The sequence below is a fragment of the Plasmodium coatneyi genome, chromosome 12 (assembly GCF_001680005.1).
Source record: "Plasmodium coatneyi strain Hackeri chromosome 12, complete sequence".
In the NCBI taxonomy this organism is placed as follows: Eukaryota; Apicomplexa; class Aconoidasida; order Haemosporida; family Plasmodiidae; genus Plasmodium; species Plasmodium coatneyi.
Window position 1 is genome coordinate 912,003 of NC_033567.1, and position 21,006 is coordinate 933,008.

The window sequence follows — 21,006 nt, forward strand, 5'->3', positions numbered from 1 at the left end:
TAAAAGTTAACACAATTGTTCAGTTGATAATACATGCATGTTCTTACCTTATAGCTATTTTTTTTTTTTTTTTTTTTTTTTCTCTTTTTTTTATATTGCTATTCAGCATAAAATACACACTTTTTTTTTTTTTTTTTCATATAGCTGTTCAGAAAAAAATACACTTTTTTTTCTTTTTTACCTTGCCGTTCAGAAAAAAATACACATTTTTTTTTTTTTTTTTAAATGGCTGTTCAGAACAAAACGGTCATTTTGTTTATTTCACTTTAGCATGTTCCATGTTAGTACGTATTACTTTTTTTCCCCCACCGCAACCCAAGCGCGGACTATATAAAGTTAACTGCTCAGAATAAAACGCACATTTTATTCACCCCCGCGTTGTGAATGCTTTTCCCTTCACCTCCTATCCTGTTAACAACTCGTTCCAACCTTGTTTCTGTGCTTTTCCGCAACGCAACTTGGCGTGGCAGGGTTTGGGCATCACGAAGAGTGTATTGTCACTGAAACGAATTTTTTAGAAAGGACAAAGTTTGCTGCCGTTTCCGGAGTTGTAACCGTGGTTCTTCTCCCCCTGCCAGACGTTAATGGAGAATTATTCCTACAGTTCTGGTGCAGGGAAAATGATACCGTCAGAACAGAGCATCAGCAACGTAGTAAGTATAAAAATCCTCCTCTTTGTGCTTAAGTGGATGGTTTCCACATTTGAGATAAACCGTTGGGGAAAGGGGGCATACACATTTTGCATTTCCAAAAAAAAACGTATTTGATTAGATAACACCTTTCCTCCCTATTCAGCCAAGCAAGAAAGCCTATAAGCAGCACGACAACACGAACCTTTGCGACAGCGCGAATCTACGCGACCCCAAGAACCAGGAAGATTACAATTTGTACCAACACCCAGGGGATATTAACCTCGTGGATCAGAATGGGTACGCCCTAGAGGAGACCCCCTACTACAGCCATGGAGAAATAAACACCACCCCCTCGATGAACCTGTACCACGGTGCAGACATGTACGTAATAGGTGCAAACAATAGTAAAGACATAATGGCAAAGCCAAATAACACCTTCAGCATACCAGGAAGTATACCATCGAAAGGGGTATCAAATTATGACTATATAAATTCTGCCTTAAATCTCAACCAAGGGAGTTACTATAATCCATACCAAGCGATTAACAACTTTGTCCCCGGCAGCGAAAATGTGAAGTACGAACTGAAGAGCGAAATGGATGGGGAGTATATAATTCCGGAGATGAGCACAAAGATGAATAATTCCTACGTCATGAACGTAAACAATAGTAGCAATATAAGTGGAAAAATTGGACAAAGTGTTATTAATGGTTATATCGATCCAGACAGCTACACCAATTTGTATGAACACGGGAGCGGGAATAATAGTGTGCCCATTATGAATGGCATTGCCAGTATGCCTGACATGGAAAATATGGCCAGCGCGACGCACCCCGCTGGACTGGGAAATGTAAATTACGATATGTTGATGCAGGATTATAACGCTGCTCTGTGCAATAATATAAACAGTGTGAGCAGCGCGCAGAATCTGGCCAGCATGGGTTACCTGGGCGGTTTGGACGTTTCCCCCTTGAAGGCGCAGCCCTACGGCGCGAGTTTTAACAGCGTCAATTATGCAGGTGCCAATTTTGAGGGTACCAATTTTAGGGAGGCCCATTTCGGAGGTGCCCACATCGCGGGTTCCCACTTCGGGGATATCAATTTTGAGCCTCTCCCCAAGGATGAGTTCCCCCTCCTGTTTGACAAGCACAAAGGAGTGGACCTGTTAGGTGATAGGGAAGGAAAATACTCAAAGCTTAGAAGCACCAATCACGCGGAGGTGACCCATACCCACAAACATCCCCCAGAACAGTTACAAGCAATACTATGTTTACAGAGGTTGGAGGAAATACCTACCCCATTCTTGAACCTCAAGGATATTAAATATTCAGTTAGCGTTTACTTTAACTCCTATGATGATATCCTGGAAAAATATCAGTCCCAATTTTACAGCTGTAAATTAAACGAATCGAACACCTATGCAGACTGTGATTTGAAAAACGAAATAATAAAATTACCATTCAACAATGAAGAATTTATTTACCTAAAGGTGATAGAAACGTCTGTGTACAAGACGGAAGTAACTGGTCGGTTGCAACTAAAGGTGAAGTCTCTTTCTCAGGAATATCCATTGAGAATCCCTATAATAGGAGATGATGGGAATTCCAAAGGATTTCTAATTATGAACTTTTTTATCACGTCGTCTTACTATGATTTAAAAAATGACTTGCTCATAACTGACCAGGCAAGTTTTCCTAGTCGGGCCAAGTCTACAAGGATCCGGAGAAAAAATAATGGCTTCCACTTTTTCGAAAATTTTACCAAGTGGTGTTGCGAGATAACGGATCATCACATGAACTAGGGAAGTGGGAACTCGACGTCCTCACGCGTTCGTTCGTTTGTTTGCATGCTTTACTTCGTTCGCTGGCTCTATGTACACATTTCATTTTATTATTATTTTTTTTTTTTTTTGTTGCATTTGTTTTACGAATGATTCAATTTGTTGCATGCTCCAGTGACTCTGTCTTTCGTTTGTAATTAAATAGCGCTTTCTAGAGCGGCTGGCCAGCGTTTTAGTCCCTCCTCTCCTCGCACAGGTGTGTTTGCGCCCGCTTGGGGGGGAGATGAAAGGGAAGGGCTCCCCAAAAAACACATATATGCATAAACATAATCACATATATGTTTGTGTATATGTGCACACTTGTGTTCCTCCTTGGTGGCTGCAGAATAACCCCGTCTGTGACTCTTTTTTTTTTTTTTTGAAATTTTTAGAATTTTTTTTTTTCAAGTTCCTTTTTCATGTCCTTCACAATTATCCGCTTAACCATTTTTACCATTCATATAGGTAATTTTTTTTTCACACTCTTCAAATTTTTATGAACAAAGCACAGCCATGAAGTTTTCCCTTTTCTACCACTGATTGAAAATGATGTTGTGCGGTTGTCATGTCTGCTCGTGTGTGCACATATTAATTCATATAGACATGGTTGGCTCATCTGTCAACGCTGCTGGTTTGTAAAGTGGTCTACAATTGAGCATCCAATGCGTCTTTCGTCGACCGTTCCAATAATGGCGATTGTTCCATCCACAGTGCGGCATGTACCGCAAGGAGTTTTAAATCGAGTCGGGGGAGGTATATGTGTTCGTTTGAGTTTTTCGAAATTTACCAAAACACTAAAAATAGGTGCATTATGCATTTTTTAGGCATAACTTGGGCGTATTATATAAGCTTGCCTGTTTTAAAAATAAGAAAAAAAATGAATTATAAAAATTGTGCAGGGGCAACCGTAGCTGCAACTACGAGAAGGCACACAAAACTGCACAAAAGCCTCAGGAATGCAGAAATATGTCCATGCACGCGTCTACATATATGCATGTATAACTTCACGGCGCTACAAAGTGGCTAATTTGCATTAAAAAAGGGGGACATTAAAAGGGTGCAGCGTACACATGGGGCAAAATTGGGCATTTCGTGGAACTCCTCAGATAAAAAGAGCTTATACTGTGGAATGTAGTAAAAAAAAAAAAAAAAAAAAAAAAAAAAGGTAAACGAAAATGCAGCGAAAATAAAAATTCGCTCACTGAAAAGCCACCCAGGCCTTTCTACACTTTTTTTTTTTTTTTTTTTTTTTTCTTCTTCTTGAATGGAAAACAATGTATGCCCGTGCGTGCACGTATAAAATGCAAAAGAAAAAAAATATACTTTCACATTTCAACACAATTAAATGGTACAACTGAGAAGTAGCGCAAAAGGAGTAATAAAATGAACTGTTTAAAAAAAAGGGGTTAATTATAATTTTTCAAAAAAAAACATACAGGTTGTGTGTACAAAGGAAGGTGAAGGTCCAAAAATGTACACAGTCGCCCTGTAAACAACTGGATGTGCGCAACACTGCGTGAATAACCCAACTTTTGCGCAATTCCCATGAACAATGGTAACTGCGCATCGATTCACATAAACGGGTGAGAAATTCCCCACATGCTGGGTCTGGGGAAGCAAAGAAAAAGAGGCGACTTGGTCAAAATAAGACTCCTCTTCGTGGTCAATATCGTCGTGATATTCCTCTTCCGCTGGGTGTACTTAAAAAGGGGAATTAATCCTTTGACTCCCATTTCCATACTTTAGCATTGCCAGCTGCAGGGGGGAAAAGCAAAATAATAATAACGGTGAGTTACGTGGGGTTGGAAAATGTGCAGCAAATTTACACACGTATGTACGGAATATGCAAAAGGTGACGACTGGAGTGCTCCGCATGGACGCTCCCTCCCGTCTGGTTACGTGGCGAAAAACCTACCGTTGGAGAAGAGGACGATGAAGTAGGGCCCGGAAAGGGGCAGAATAAAATCCGGGTCGTTGATGTTAAATTTGAGGGTCATGGATTCGCGGTCCTTCAAATATCCATAGGGATTAAACTCGGGCAGCGAAAAAGTGTATAACGCTTTCGTGGAGCCGTAAATAAGTATAGGAACATTCTTATGATTGGTTAAACCAGCCATGCAGAAAATAGGTAAGGTGTTCATTTCGAAATGGTTATCTCCTTTAAGACTGAAGGCTAGTATCTTCCCATCGCTCATAGCAGTGATGACGTTAGCTTCATACTGCATCACGGATACCACACTTCCATATTTACATTTTACTACATTCACTATTTCTAAATTTAAGAGGTTAACAATTGTTATGTTATCACCACATAGCCATAACGTTCTGTTGAATTTATTTTCCTCTGCATTGCAATTGGTGTTGATATTTCCTGAGGCACATTTGGAAGAAATAATTTCGATCATTTTAAAAATCTTTGTTTTCGTTTCGATTTTTTTTATAGTCACAAAACTTAAGTAGGATTCTTGGTACTTCCAAAATTTCACTTCTCCATTTATACTGGATGATATGATAATACCATCGATGCACACAATGCTGTATATAGAATCTGTGTGTGCATAAAGTGTAGACGAATCGGAAGAAGGAAGGTGCATAATTTTTATGAGTCCATTATCTAACCCTGCGAAAATGCACTCTTCCGCGTACAGGAGGGATAGTACCCTTTTTTTCCTCTTCTTCATTTTTTTATTGCCTTTTAATTTGTCATCTCCATATTCCTCTTCCTCTGGGGTTAATTCAAACTCTATTTTTTTTAAATGCTTTATGTCTAGCTCCTTTGATCCTTCTCCGGGTACGAATATCCACACGTTTATTGTGTATGGAGCAACTGACGTGAAGAGGTATATCTCGTTGTTCGGCCCGTGTACTATTATTGCGCAGTCGATGTAGGATCTTTGCAAAAAGAACGTGTCGACTAATTTTAAATTGTGCAAATTTCTGGCAGGAGGGAAACAGAGCAGAAGAAGGGGAGAAAACAAGAGTAGTAAAAGAGGGGGAGTAACCAATTGGGAAAAAAGGAAAAAAAAAAGGGGGGGGAGGTAAATGGTAAAAGCTGTGGATAACAAAAAACTGCGTCGGCTTCTTCGTCTGCCTCTGCTGTGGGGTGGCGGTGTGAAAGGAAGGGGCAAAACAAGCGAAAAGACCGAAACGGCTGAAACGGGCGAACTTTCTACCAAACTATCTAAGCACTAAAACTGCCGACTAATTATCTTCACCAACGTGCATCAAAAAACTCCGTCTCCATCATAATTATGTGCTTATACGGCCAAGCACATTCCTCTTATATGCACAGATTGATACGAAACTCGGGACCGGAAAAAAAAAAAAAAAAACTTCACTGTGAGCAACGTGTACATATGAGATGGATGCACTAGGCGTTGCAGGTGATGCACGGTTCGTTCTTTTTTCTTTTCACTTTGCAGTTGTCTCTTTTCACACATTTTTCTTTCTCATTCTTTTCCACATTATTTTCTTTTCATCCCTTTGTACATTTTTTTTTTTTTTTTTTTTTTCACATTTTTTTTCTTTCTTCCTTTTGAAGCCATGCACACGAACACACCCACGGCAGATACGCAACGCAAAGCAGCACACCACGCACACACGTGTCATGCAAAAAAATGGATTACTTGCAGTCGTCGGAGAAGCGGCACAATCCTGAAATGGAGAAATGCGAAAATGCGAAAGGGGAGGGGAAATGAAATAAAGAAATAAAATCAACGCGGGAAGGAGCAGTTCCAATAGAACCTTCATGTGGAGAGCTTCCCACGGGACTCATAACCCCAATGCAGCAGTGGCAGGGAGGTCACCGAGCACACGTAGAGCTACGTATCTGGGAAATGCTCCCCAATATCGATCGAATCTACATGACGAACGAGCGGTATTCAAAAATAACAACAAATTTCTTAACCCCTTAGAGTGTAGTGAGGGCAGAAGGTTATTCCTTTATCTCTGTCCTTGTTCGGATTTTTTTTCTGATAAAAATTTCTCCTATTGTTGTAGTTGTTTTGCATTTTATTGTTCCCATCTGATCCTGAAGGGGTGGTAAATTATAATGCTATATGTATGGCAGAGCAATGATGGAGAGTTAAGCCCAATTCATATTCACCCTTCTTGTACCACGTTCACTCTGATAAATAATGCAGAAGATCTTTCCTACCATTTGCGTATCCGTACTGATTTTTATATCCACCTCGGAGATAGTTGCCCCTCATATTTAATGCCTGAAGGAGGGAGGCGAAAAAAAAAAAAAAAAATTCAAACATTCTTACAATCCATGTGTATATAAAAGGGATCAAACATGGGTAAGTACACCTTCCATGCTGCGCCACATCGATCACGCTCACTTCTCCCTTCGATGCAAACGTTATTGCCCCATAATGCAAAGGGTGTTATTCAAAAGGGGACACTGTTCTGTCATTCCACGCCACGCCCATTTACACCATCCGGTGTGTTATATATCAAGTCTACTGTGTGGTTATCGTTCCGCTGCTCCCATTGGCAGGAGTGCGTTTTTATGCTGGTAAGCGCAGTTTACGCAGACTCAACGGTTCATAGGAATGGACTGGCTCCACACTCGATCGATCAACACAACGCCGACATGCACACTATTTCAACGGCGTGGCGAAAGGCTCTCAGGGAATGCTCTGTCGATTTGCTCCAAACAAACGGAAAAGAAATAAAAACGACGGAAACTAACAGCACGTGGGAGGGTTGTGTAGGCACTCATATATAATCTTTACTTTTATTTAAAAAGGATCTTCAAATGGGCTTTCATGACATAACGATGTTTGCTTTGCTATTTGGCTGGTTGGGGGGCATGGCATCAAAATTTTTTTCTCCTTCTTCTTTTTGTTTTCCTTCCGTTTTGTTGCGTTAAACAAAAGGTTGGTATTAAATATATGTACACTGGGCGGGAACCACGCGGGAACGTAAGTACATAAATATATGTAATTATACGAACGTATGCAAATACTTCTCAAGTTCGATGCGTTACAAATACAAAAGTTTGCTTCACGCATATGCGTATCACACAAGTTCGCGCTTCACATAAAAACACGCCTGCAGCTTCGCTTTCGTATGTAACGGCAACATATATATATAAAATTAATTACTTAAAATGTTCACTACGAAACATTTTAAAAAAAAAAAGTGACGTGGAAAAATTGTATAAATGACATAAAAAACAGATAGCTTTTTTTTTAATTTTTTTAATAACAGAAAAAAAAAAAAAAAAAAATCGAATTAAAATGAAAGCAGAACATAATTTTTTCAACGTTTTTTTTTTTTTTTTTTTTTTTTTGGCGTTTCCATAGTTAATACCTTTTTTTCGCATTTACCGCACTTGCGGAAGTATGCATAGCAATATTTAACCCTTGGTTAAACGCAAATACATACGTATATATATACGTAACATAGTAACACGCGTAATACGTAACATACCTGTATCAATAAGTAATGCATACTTAGCCCGCGTGGTAACATAATTTTCATTAGCCCCTAGGCACACGTAAGCCTTCCTATGCCATACCACCTGGAACATATACATAATCGCTCCCCCAGCTGCACGAAGCAACCGCTTTATACAAACCATGCGCCACGCCACGCATGGTTATATGTCGGTTTATTTTTCAACCATTTGGAATGACGCCAATGGCGTTGTTTCCTCTGTTCAACGAAAGTTTCGCAAATCATTCGAGCAAAAAAGAATAAAAAAAAAATTGTTACAACGTAGTGACCCATGGGCATCACATGTCCCCCCTCGTCTATGCGCCAACGCGGTGGCATAATATTCAACATAAAAAATTCGCTAAATGGGGTGTGAATATAAAGGACAGGCAAGGACGGAAAAACAAAATTCCAGCGCTGTGTTGTGAAGAATGGAAAACATGTAGAACACCATCTGAAGGATATATAATTGTAAAAAAAAAAAAAATGAACGGAAAAGGAATGCATAAAATGTGGATCCATTTACATATGCCGTACTTGTTTCCACAATGGGTATATCATGCACATATTCACAACATGTACATCCTCAAATGAATCGCTCCTCTGGCCCCTTGTGCATATGTGTATAATAACACATAAGTAACGAACCGTATTCCGTAAAATGATGGTAGGTCCTCGCACCTATTGTGTTTCTCTTGCCTCCATGCGGGCTAGGTTAACTAAATGAAAAAGGACGTACAGATTTTCCACCTGCCTATTTTCCAAGTGTTCCCCGATCGCATATATAGTTATATATATATGCACACATACCTCTGCGCATGCAGGCAGCTTGCCGCACGCCTACAACTCTCCCCGCATAACCCCCTTGAAAGCCTTTCAAGGGAAGAATTGCATATGCTGCTTATATGTAGAACAAAAAAGGGGGGCAAGTTCTGCTGTTGTGTTTGCTTGGAAATAAAAACAGTTATGTATATCAAGGTGGGCAATTTTTTTTAATCTTAACCTGCGAACGTGCAAATGTTTACGTAAATATACTTGCGCACGCGCAGAACATGTAGGCACATCATCATTTTGCACGCTGGTCAAATTTAAATATAGCATTTTTGTTTCACCAAATTTTAAGTGCAATGGTGTATTTTCCCATTAAGGACACCGCCTCACCGTCCCGTCAAATTATTTAGCGGAAAAAAAAAAAAGTTTTCAAAAATATGCCCATTATATTTTGGGCAACCAGCACACCATGCATATCTGTGTAGAGACTGAAAAAATGTTATTTCCCATATAACAAAATAAACTTAAAATAAAACTGTTTAAAAATTTTAGCAATTTTTGGAAAAATGTTACAAAATTTAACAAGTTTAAGAGAATTTATTAAAATTTGCCAAAAATAAGCGCTACTAAGCGAAATGATTCGAACAAACATGGCTGTGTGAAGGGCCTGCTTTCTGCGCATGCAAGGAAACAGGACACACTATGTTTCGTGTTTGCAAGAAAGCATGCAGATATGAATTACATACCGTGTCACCATAGCGGTAAATGCATACACGAGTTATGCAATTAAATGGTGGTGAGTATACCTGTTAAAAGAATTGTGTGGGCAGATCAAAACATCCTTTTGCAGAGGACAACAGGAAGTAACTGAAATAGTGTGCTACGCCAGGGTGTCTTTGATGCTTTATTCGTCCACTTAACGTTTTTGTTCCGTCCGCCCCTTTTTCCTTCTACGCTTCAATATAGCACTTTGTGAAAAATAATTGCAGGGTTGAAAAAAATACATGACCTGTTCAGGCAATTTCTACCATTTATTATTATTATTTTTTTTTTTTTTATGCAATGCTGTTAAGCATCCTTTTAGCTAGCTGGGCCGAACTACAACGCCCGAAAAATGTACGTAAAATAAATTAATTAAAAAGAAATAAATGATGGTTAATTAAGTTAAATTAAAATGAAATGAATAAAGGGGACGGGATAATAAACAAAATATAGCAATATTGCAAACATAGCAAAATGAACGAAATATAGCAAAATGAGCATAGTCAGCAGAGTAAGCAGCATGGGCACATTACGTTGAGTAAGCAGAATTTACGAAATGAAACCCTATTCAAAATTAAAATTGACAACTGCACCTTCGCAGGGAACTATCCCAAACGGATATACACTTATGCTCATGATGAAAAAAACTACTAAAAAAATGGCAACGCTTGAGTAGTGCAAAAGGGAGTTCTTGCACGACGAATTATTGGACTTCAAATGTGGGATCCACGAGAATGATGCACACGTCTGTTTATCCCCGTGCGTACACACTTTTGCATGCGCATTCACAAATACACACATCAAACTAATATGTATATCCATACAAGTCTTCAGAGTTATACTGATAAACATAGTGCCCCAACAGGGAACAGATGGCAAACGAGTAAATGACGCTCAAGGCGCTGCCAACACACAGCGCCCGATTGGCATATTTACGTCTGGGCGAAGATTCGTCATATTTTAAACTAAACAAATAGGAGAGGCAGCCTAGGAAACAAAAAAAAAAAAAAAAAAAGGAGGGAAAGATATAAATGGAAAACATGTAATAAATGGTGTGCGCACCTGTGGGCGGACGTATACCTGCCCATCTGGGCACATTGCACGTGCTACCACATATTCGTATCAAGTAGTGGCATCTATACATATGCATTTCGATATATTTTATTCTTTTTTCTCCTTTTAGCAAACCTATAAAGGGCACAAAGAAACTCAAAAAGGTATGAATTCGGGGCTTTAAAGTGCTATCCTCCTTTTTTTTTTTTTTGTCCAAATCTTCAGAATCCTACAACGAGCAAAAAAAAAAAACAATATGGATTATAAAATGTAGACGAAATGAAAAAAGGGGAAATACAATCCTGCGCGGGAGTAATTTACACGAAGACGAAGTTTAAAAAAAAAGGGAGAGGGGTGCAGTTCATACCAATGATTTTTCATTCGCCGAAGGTTCAGACGTGAATTTGGGTTCGTCAGTAAGTTGCCGTGAGTTCAAATTAAAAATTCTTCTGTATTCGCTTTTTTGGTACTAAGGAGCAAAAAGGAGGGGAAAAAAAAAAATAGAGTTGACAATTTTTCCGACTTCATCACGCGTGCAGTAATAGTCTGCATGCGGTGCAAGTTAATGCGCACACGTTACAACCGCGCGTGTGTGCTCTCAATTAGTTACCTTTGTCAAATCCATATTAAACAGGTCGATGCTCTTCCGGTCCATCAGAATCCCATGCGGAAAACATTCGTCATCGTTTCCATTATTAATTAGTAAGGTATTTTCCCTGTTTATAATGCTCAGATTGAAGGCATCCTTCAAATTAATTATTTCCTCCTCGTTCTCCGAAGAGCTAGCCATTTTTTTTTTTTTAATTTACAAGTATTTTCAGGTATTTTATATATACCTATCTACTGTGTGAATTAAAATTGTAAATCGATCTTTGACGCCTAGGCTGCTTCCGGAATGTAATAATTCAGCATAAATATAAATATGCAAATTTAGTGAAAAAGTTTAAGAAAGTATACTAGTTTTAATAACCTTAGTATTCAAATAATGTTTTTTTAACTGTTTGAAGTACTTTTCTAATTGCGTTCGCACAAATATGAAGGACAGTTGGTTTTTTTCTTTTTTCTTTTGCTTTACCTAATTACCAAAAAAGGTAATACAAACTCCGAAAATTGACATAATTTTTAGTTTTAAAATGTTGTATGCAACGTGCATGTATAAACGTTTTAGTATACATAAATGAATTCGCTAATTGCATATTTTATTCCGCTCGCTATCTTTAAAATGGTAAAATTGGTAAAAAAGGAAAGGGGAAAAAAAAAAAAAAAACTACGAAAATAATTAATGTACAATTGTACGCACTCGCGCCAGCTGATGGTAAATTAAAATTTTTTTGACCTTTAAAAAAAAAAAAAAAAATTATTTTTTTCAAATCTTCCTTTTTTCCTTTCACACGCAGGAAGAATATATCCATAACAAACGAATGACAAATAAAAGAAAGGGTGTTTTTTTAGTTCGTTAGTTTGTTATTTATTCTTCTGTTTCCTTAAGCGCGGCATCATAAGCATATATATACGTATTGTTGCGCTACGAGGTTTCATCATTTTTACACCTTTTTGCTAATATATTTTTTGCAGTATATTTTTAGTTTCAGATAAAATTGTGCTGAACTTGATTGGTGCTATTACTTAAGTGCAGCAAAAATGCCTCTGCGGGGGTGCAGGGAGCATGCAGTGATATTAAAGGCTCGCAAACGCACGCAAATAGTACATATTACGTCGCACATGGCACATGATACATACACGCTTAGCACATGCACTTTGTGCCCACCCAATGAGCTCCCCATGTACATACAAAATAATATACTCTTGTCATACAAACGTATACGCTTTGCGTACAACTTGAAAACATCGATATAACGCATGAACAAAAATGTACTTCCAAAACGTAGGTAAAAAGGTATATACAATTACATAAGCAACTCTCTTTTTTTAATTAATTTTCTCATACTGTATTTTTTCCCACCTTTCAAATTGTGTACACTATAATTTTTATTTTTTTTTTACCAGATCTGATCACATCAAAATGTATCATTTTCTTAACAAGGTTAAAAAGGTTGAACAAGTTGAAAAGTTTCAAAAAAAAAAAAAAAAAAAAAATTCATAAATAAATCAAAGAATTATTAAATGAATCAACACGTACACTTCACAACGAAAAGGTGAAAAAACTTTGGTTCCATTATCTCTTTCATTTCTTCTTATTGTCCATATCCACTAGGCATTTTACGCCGTGTATTCCCTGCGAGATGTTCGTGAACTAGCCAAAAAGAAGGGGGGGATGTTTGTGTGTGTACTCACATATGAACTAGTGTGCCTATTTACATTCGCATTTTTGTGCGTTTCAATGCGGTCTGCTAAACACACACAACGGGTACACGCATAGAAATAAAAGCCGAGGGCAACACGGTCGCACAGATATGTGTGAACGTAACACGGCACATGAATGGTCGACTCAATTTTAGCTTCTCCAATTTTGTGTACCATTTTAAATGCCGCCAGGGGGGAGGAACCTAATAGGGCATAATGGGCTGGCAAAGAGAAAAAAAAATAATATAAAATAATTAAATAATAAAATGACAACATGAGTATGAGCCTCAAAATGGATAACAGAGGGAAGGCAAACAAAACAAAATAAGGAAAAACGCGCTTTTCCTAAAAATCATACACAGGGTAGAACTTCCTCAGCTCGTTTTGTGCCATACATCCGTGCTCCTTTATCTTTTCCCCTTTTTTAACTTACCTATTTTGTGGAGGACGTCATTTTTGGGGGTGACCTTAAACATGTAGGCGGCGAACCAGAAGGACTCATACGCGATGATGCAAATAACCATGACGACTGTACAGAGGGGGAAAGGTGTGTCCACGCGTATGTGCATATGCACGCAGATATGTACGTATAAATGTATATGTGTAGCACTTCCATACGCACGTGTATGTGTACTGTGCGCATACCTGGTCTCTCGTAGTACAGCTTCAGCAGCCGGTTTCCCTTTTCAATTTTCTTGTGTGTTTTATTTCCCGCTATGGCGCATCTGAAAAGAAGGGGGCGAATTTTCCATGGGGCGTTACGCGCACACAAGTACATGCATGTACATACGTGCAACCTAAGCATTTTGAAGGGACTCAAAATAGTTTCCTCCTTACGATGATGAGTGAAAGTAGTGCCCTCCTATGTCGGCAATCATGATTAGTCCTATCGCTGCGGGGAGAAGAAAAAAAAAAAAAAAAAATGCATCACTCAGTATATCCACACAAGATGGAGCGTATGCACATATGGACACAACCACGACAGATTCCTTGTGCGGTGAAGTAACGCGACTACTGCATATTTCTCCTCCTGGTAGTGTTGTGTTCGCTTTGGAGATCTTACCAATAATGTACTCATCGTAGACGTTTCCATTGAGCAGGTACAGCAGGGTTGTCGACAGTCTAAAGTGACGCACAGGAAGGGAAGAAAATGAAAAAAAAAAAAAAAAAAAAAAATGCACAGGATGACTGCAAAATTTATAATCGCGTCCTGTTTCTCTACAATACTGCGCAAAGCGAGCCATTTACACTTTTCCTTTTTTCGATAAGTAGAAATAATGGCTATCTCCCAGTCGGAACCCAAACGGTGGACCTACCTGTCCGTGATTTGATCTAATATTTGGCCGAAGACGGAGGCTGCGGGGAATAATATTTGCACATACATAAACATGCATTAATGGATACACACATGTGTACGCACATATGCATATAGGTATGTGGGCATATTTTCGCTGCGGCACTTACTTTGATTAAACTTTCTCGCTGTCCATCCATCGAAGGCATCTAGTATTTGACTCGTTCCGTAAAGGACGCCAAACAGAATTAGGTTCTTCCGACATATCATGAACCCGCACAGAGCCAGTATTACCCGGATGTAGCCTTTGGAAATGGGCGAGGGGGAAAAAAGGGGGATGCCAATGAGTAGTTGCATGGATTCATTAGCATAAAAATGCCTTACGTGTAGGAAAACAGAGCAAGCAAGTAAGAACAACAACATGCACAGATGCATTCAGTGCTGTGCTCGTCTGAACGCGTAAACGTGATAGTGTCATAACGGTGCCGTGGACACCCATGTGCACCCACGTGCGTGCGGACGTATACAAGGTCTCTCATCTTACCAATGATATTCGGTATGTAGAAATACACACTTTTCTTTTGCATTTTAAAAAATTGTTGAGTTTTCGGTTAAGCGGGTTGATTTATTCGACTCTGTGATGTTCTGCGAGGTGCGGTTCAGCTTTTTTTTTCTTTTTTTTCTTCTCATGTAGCAGTGTCAAACCAACGTATCGCATAGAGAATTTAAAGGTATCTTAACTTAACTTAAATGAAGGACTGATATTTCGCAATCTTCTGCATACTCGTGTTGTTTAAAAACACACACATGAGGGTGCTCATGTAACGACGTGATCATAGGCATACTCACCGTACGCAAATTTGCGTACATACTTTTCTCCTGTCAAATAACGCGGTGTGACAAAAAAAAAGGAGGGAGAAAAGATGCTTTATCTGTTAAATTATTGGCAAATGTTAACAAAAGAGACGAAAAAAAAAAAAAGAAAAGAAAACAGAAAAACTTCGAACAGGGATGTATGTGCCCCCTTGATTGCGGAGAACAAACGAAATTGCAAAAGTTGCGTGTTTCGCGTTGCGAGTTGCGCGTTGTGAGTTGAGAGCTACATACTGCGTGATGCAAAGCACATCCTATCTGGTATACCCCCTTTCTTTTTTAAAAAAAAATATAAGAACGGAAAAAGGAGAAAAAAACAACTTGTGAAAGGGAAAGTGCACGGGCATCTTTTTACACATGGCAAGAATTTTTAACCAACCCGGGCGGCGCACTACGTTACAGTCGTCAGGATCGGCTTCACCGCATACGTTTAACCGGAGGCGTGTAATTATGCGGATGGACCATTCAACCTTATAATTTTCAATGCACAAAAGGTTTACCTGGGCATTTTTGCCTACCCCCTCGAAGACTTTTTTCCACCTCCTTACGTTAAAAAATTTTATAATTTAAAATGCATCCCTCGGGTGGGTAATCGCATTTGCTTCTCCTATGTAGGGAAAATTATTCACCAAAAAAAAACTCTGAAAACACCGCACTCATTTTTGATTTCACTTCGGGGAGAGGTCCATCCATCGTAAGATCAGCGGATAAATAAAAATTCCAAAAAAGGGGAAATTTACTTCTTCTTCTGGCTGCCCCCCACTTTGAAATAGCAACACAGTCAAACGACAAGGTAGAAGCACAATTCACCACTTACAGTTGCCACGTGAAGAAGGAAATGCCCCTTCATGCGGCGAAATGAGACAATGGGGTAGGCGCCGAGTTGCAGCCCCAATCGTAGCTGAAGTGAGAGCAGTGACGAACAGTTGGGGAGATCACCAAACCGATGTGAACACGCAACCCAACCCGTCGGCAGAAGCAGACATGTATGCTTACCACTTCCTATGAGGAAACACCTTAATAATAATTGCTAAACGCACACAATAACTCATCATTCAACTTATGCAAAATGCTGGTGAAGGAAAATCATAGCGTGATTCTCTACACGGACGAGGAGAACATTGATTTGGTGAAGCTGAAACAAGACGGCGTCCTGACGAACAAAAAAGGGACCTTCCTACATAAGGACATAATAGGAAAAAACTACGGTAGCAAAATATACGACAGTGCATGTAGGAATTATATTTATGTATTGAAGAGGACCCCAGAATTTATAGCCCTAAGTTTGAAAAAAAAAACGCAAACATTGTATGAACATGATATATCCTTTATATGCCTATTATGTAATGCTTTGCCAAATAAAAAAATAATTGAAGCTGGAACAGGCACCGGTTGCTTGACTTACGCTCTGGCCAGTTGTGTTTTGCCAAAGGGGATCGTTCACACGTTCGAATATAATGAAGAGCGTTATGAAGAAGTACGAAATGAATTCTCCAATTTTGAAAATGTAAAAAATAATATTAAATTTCACCACAAAGATGTGATAAATGATTCCTTTGTAGAGTTCGAACCGGGGGAAATAGATTCTGTTTTTTTGGACATGCCTAATCCATGGCTTTGTGTTCCTAAAATTAAGGAGGTCCTAAAGGAAAGAGGCGTCTTCGTTATCTTCCTTCCATGCATTGAGCAGGTCTACAAAATTATTGACGCACTGGAAGAGAATCAGTTCTGCGAAATTGTTACCTACGAACTGGTGAACAAGTCTTGGGAAATTATGCGCAATAAGGGGTCCTCATCCGGATCGAAACGGGTCATCCATTTAAACGTAGACATGGCTAATCAAACGAGTGACCCTTTGGAGGAGGCGAAGAACAGCCAGGCCCCGATACAGGGAACAAACCCAATGTATAGACTCCGCCAGAAGGAGAACAAGACGCATACCGGGTACTTGATCTTTTCGAAGAAGCAGCTTAGCGATGAGCACGAGCAGATGGAAATTGAGATGAAGGGTCTTTAGCATTTGCTCGGTTGGAAGGTATACATAGTTAGTTACTATGCATAGCGGCGCGGGGAACAGCACGCATCCGATTTAACGCCTCTTAATGCGTCTGTTCCGCGTGAATAATTTGTATTTACCATGCCACAAAACCATTTTAAAGTTTGACGGGATGCATCTTCGTAGGGGTAGCGTTATGTAGATGAAGCAGCACCATTACTACCACATTGCCCACCGCCCGGCGGCAACGCAAAATGATAAAAACAAAAAAAAAAAAAAAAATCCACAGAGGGAAAATTAGGATCATGAACATACATTTCAGTGCACGTCGCGTCGCCCCCGAACCAAACGCAGATACCTCCTCTTGTAGGATATTTCGTCACTGAGTTTTTTCTTCACCCGTTTGTCTTTCTCCCCCCCACAAGGGTTGAATCCCTTCCTCTTTTGAATGCGCCTGTCATTGGAGTTGAGATTTTCCATGTGGAGTTTTACTTCATTCCAATTCTTATCCCCCAGGATGGACACCAATATTTGCAGTTGTATATCCTCCAGAAGGTTAAACCCTATTCTTTCTAATTTGACTTTTTCATCACCCTGTTCATACATTTTTGTTAACCTTATGAATTCCATAAAACAGGAGAGGGGACTTCTATTTGTGTTTAATTCTCTAGCTATATTAGTCCACTCTCTTTTTTCATACTTTTTGCATAAGCTTAACAGTTTTTCTTTCTCTTCCTGGTTCCATTTTTTTTGTTTGGGATCTTCAAAACAGCAGTGGTAGAGCCACGTCTTTTGGCATTCCCTGCCCGTCTGCGTGTTGGTTAAATTAGTCGCCACTTCGTTCCAAAAGTTGTTTGAAAATTCGGCAAAATTTGTTATACCATCTGGAGGTGACCCAGACGTCAAATCTGTACCTCCCTCCCCTCCTGTGGGTAACTTCTGAAACGCATCAAAATGTAATTTAATTTTTGACAGTAAAATTTTGACGTCCTTACACTCTTCGATCTCCTTCCTCTTTTGCACCTTCACATCGTAGGGTAAGTTTGGATCGATTAAATATCGAATGGCATACCTTTTGGACGTTTTCTCCACCACGTGGAAGAGAAGTTCAATTTCCCTTTTCGTCCATTCGCTTTTTTTGTACTCATATTTTTTTCGATAATTTGATACACTCATTTGAAATTCAGTAATTTTTAATGCGTCTTCATTCGATGGAGCGAACCCATATTCCTTTTGGTAAAACATCGACATGTGGGTTCTCCCTTGTGCCTTTTCCCAATTTATTCTTGTTGGCTTCTTACTTGCCAGCGTTTTTATTTCGTTGTACTTTCTGTCTATATAATCGTTCAGTTGTTCTATGTTCCCCTTTGTCGTTTCAATTAGCTTTTCCAAAACGGACAACTCCTTTTCCGCCCGTTCCTCCAACGCGCACAGGTTTTCGAACTCATCCCCACACGGTTCTCTCCACATGGTCGACCTGCTCACAGATGCGTCACTGTGTGGAGGTGCTACGTGGGGGGTTTGTAAACTTAAAGCGGTTTAATAAATATCGATTGGGGAGGAAGTTATCATGTACCTATTCTCATTTGATCCTCCAAATTGACCAGATAAAACATACACAGGGTGTGCGTTTTCATTCCGATCGAACCACTACCCGGTTACATATTCTGCATAATGGGTTTGTGAAAATTAAAAAAGGCGCCTAGCCAAAAGTGGCCAATTCAAGGTGGTTCATTCGCTGCTTTATTTTATGCTTGATTTTACATTCCCTTTGTTTGAATAATCAATCCGCGCAAATGTTAAGTAGTGCGCCCTTTCCATAATGCCTTTCCACGTACATACGGTTAAATGTATGGGTGTACACCTGCTCATAATATGTGTATATATTCCTTTTTTTTTTTTTCCTCCCATTTTACGAACACCCTGCTGAAGAGCTCCCCACTGGCACTTTCATTCGGATAGTTCATTTGGCCCACTTAAAATTTTTACACAGTTGCCCCTTTGCGTTTTGCAATTGACGATTTATTCTTTATTATTTTTTTTTTTTTTTGCGCAAATTGGCCAAATGGTCATTCCTAGTGGGGTGTCCACTAGCGTCCCATTTTGCCGCAACAAAAATGAGCGCCACTTGGGGCTATACACATACGCACAGGTATATTCTTTCCCCCAATGACAGTGCGTTATACGTGGTTTCTTCCGCGCGATGTGGTCGCTTACACCTGCCAAGCAAGATCCCCAATTTGGAGGTAGCGAACCAGTTGGCCTTTACACCATTTGCTGCTCCCCTCCCCCATTTGACGACAAAATACGTTGCTTTGTCTGTGCGAAAAAATGAGCCATTTGAGAAAAATTCATTGTGTGCACAAAATTTAATAAGAAGTGGCAACGCAACGGAGTGGCAATAGGAGGTGAGGGCATGGACCGTTTGGAAGAGAAAGTGCAAACAACGCTGAATTAATAAAAAAAAAAAAAAAAAAAAAAAAAGGACGAATTCATCCGACCTGCCACATGCGCTGTTTTCCTGGGCCGTTTTGCGAGGCGGCTTATGGACGATCTGTTCCACATTTGTACGGTGTTGGAATGGTAGGGAGGCACCTTGAAAAAAGAAAAAGGTCGACATGGGGTAGAAGAAATCTCGGTGCTTTTCCGCCTTCACGCATGTGCTGAGTCCACGTGGTTATCACTATGCCTGCTTCTTTTCACACGGGAGGGGATAAGCAAACCCCAGTGAAAGGAATCCCTCAGGAAAGAATTTCTTTTCCCTGCACGCATATCGTACTTACAATTCGCTATTGTGCATCCCCCCGCTTAGGACATATAAGCACCAAACATTGTACGACAACTGTGCTATGTTGACTTTTCACATCATACACCGTTCCCCCATGTAGATCAAATATTTATAAAATATGTTCAGGTGAACCATGTGGATTTGCGGAGGACAAGTGCAGGGTGTCGTCATCTCGGAGTGCGCTACGGAAGGGGGGGAAGCCACAAAATTGTGAATACGTAAATAAATATGTTCTATACGTATATAAAAATATGCGTATCCAATATGCATACGTAAATGTACATATAAAGATGCATTTGCACAAGGTATGTGCTCCTTCTTTATGTGCGCCCCGCCCCCGGCAGTAGCGCACCGCCGTATATGGGGCAATCCCTTTTTCGACTCACGCATAATAAAACGTGTATATCATTGGGGGGGGGCGCGACTCCTTTTTTCGTTCCCCCATCACCATGTCGAACCAAATCCGGTGTTTACATATATATGCATACGTTACAGGAAAATAGTGCCATTTTTTTTTTTTTTTTTTTTTTTTTTTCCTTCCAGTAAAATAATTTTTTTAGCAGAAACAAATCCGCGCGCTTTTTGTCGTTGAAAATGAACTGAACGTATGAGCGTCGCGAATTGAAAGGGGCAAATCGGAGGAAATGAAAGAAAACCGCAAATCGAGCGAGAAAGAAAAACAAACAACCAAACAGCCAAAAAAAAATAAACTAATCAACCAATCGGTCGCTGAACCAACCAAAGCAACTGAGGCGAACACAACTGAGCCAAGGGAAATTAACCCCTGCAGAGGGTTCTCTGCATCCCGTTGGCTATTAAAAATACTCGTGCCGCATTTTGAAAGTGCCCCAAGAAAAAAATGCATTCATATAAGTGGCTCCCCGTGAGGAACACTTTTGAGTCGGCTGCCACGTGTTGACGCTGCATACGTATTAACTGAAGCATGTTAAAAACGCGTGTTACTTATCAGGCTGCATATTCCCGCAAAGCCAAAGGCGAACCTGGAACTCTGCGGCCGCTATGTAACATTACAGCGAGCCTACACTAATGCAAGAACTGCAAGCTTCGCTGTAACGTATACATTTTTTCCATTTCGCTATTCCCATTTGGCAACGTGCTTCTTGCGCAAGGAATAATTCTCCCCATTGACACAGGTGGGACCCAAGTGCTGTGCAGCTAAGTGAAGAGGACAGCAATAGCGACAGAAGAAATCCAACAAAAAGGGAAAAAAAAAAAACGTACAAAATAGGACACGCTATGCGCGAAGAC

At 39.7% G+C, this 21,006-nt stretch overlaps 6 protein-coding genes across 6 annotated transcripts; 2 read left to right on the plus strand and 4 right to left on the minus strand.

The window, feature by feature from the left end:
• Positions 1-584: 584 nt before the first annotated feature.
• On the plus strand, positions 585-2,433 carry PCOAH_00038740 (Uncharacterized protein; the record flags this gene model as incomplete). Its single annotated transcript, XM_020060665.1, has 2 exons — positions 585-653; positions 796-2,433. 2 exons carry the CDS (start codon positions 585-587, stop codon positions 2,431-2,433), a joined length of 1,707 nt encoding a protein of 568 aa, XP_019916361.1.
• Positions 2,434-4,165: 1,732 nt separating this feature from the next.
• On the minus strand, positions 4,166-7,269 carry PCOAH_00038750 (Uncharacterized protein; the record flags this gene model as incomplete). The annotated part of the gene is made up of 6 exons (XM_020060666.1): positions 4,166-4,206; positions 4,367-5,388; positions 6,078-6,105; positions 6,359-6,481; positions 6,608-6,671; positions 7,234-7,269. 6 exons carry the CDS (start codon positions 7,267-7,269, stop codon positions 4,166-4,168), a joined length of 1,314 nt encoding a protein of 437 aa, XP_019916653.1.
• A 2,509-nt stretch (positions 7,270-9,778) lies between these two features.
• Positions 9,779-11,717, minus strand: PCOAH_00038760 (Uncharacterized protein; the record flags this gene model as incomplete). Its single annotated transcript, XM_020060667.1, has 4 exons — positions 9,779-10,416; positions 10,510-10,711; positions 10,850-10,951; positions 11,093-11,717. 4 exons carry the CDS (start codon positions 11,270-11,272, stop codon positions 10,235-10,237), a joined length of 666 nt encoding a protein of 221 aa, XP_019916947.1.
• Positions 11,718-12,667: 950 nt separating this feature from the next.
• On the minus strand, positions 12,668-15,047 carry PCOAH_00038770 (synthase; the record flags this gene model as incomplete). The annotated part of the gene is made up of 9 exons (XM_020060668.1): positions 12,668-12,736; positions 12,961-13,007; positions 13,220-13,315; positions 13,432-13,511; positions 13,624-13,678; positions 13,850-13,908; positions 14,103-14,142; positions 14,251-14,385; positions 14,625-15,047. 9 exons carry the CDS (start codon positions 14,665-14,667, stop codon positions 12,668-12,670), a joined length of 624 nt encoding a protein of 207 aa, XP_019916188.1.
• Positions 15,048-16,022: 975 nt separating this feature from the next.
• On the plus strand, positions 16,023-16,970 carry PCOAH_00038780 (Uncharacterized protein; the record flags this gene model as incomplete). Its single annotated transcript, XM_020060669.1, has 1 exon — positions 16,023-16,970. The coding sequence occupies one exon, from the start codon at positions 16,023-16,025 to the stop codon at positions 16,968-16,970; it is 948 nt and encodes a 315-aa protein (XP_019917038.1).
• A 297-nt stretch (positions 16,971-17,267) lies between these two features.
• PCOAH_00038790 (Myb1 protein) lies at positions 17,268-18,419 on the minus strand (the record flags this gene model as incomplete). Its single annotated transcript, XM_020060670.1, has 1 exon — positions 17,268-18,419. One exon carries the CDS (start codon positions 18,417-18,419, stop codon positions 17,268-17,270), a length of 1,152 nt encoding a protein of 383 aa, XP_019916285.1.
• Positions 18,420-21,006: the final 2,587 nt, after the last annotated feature.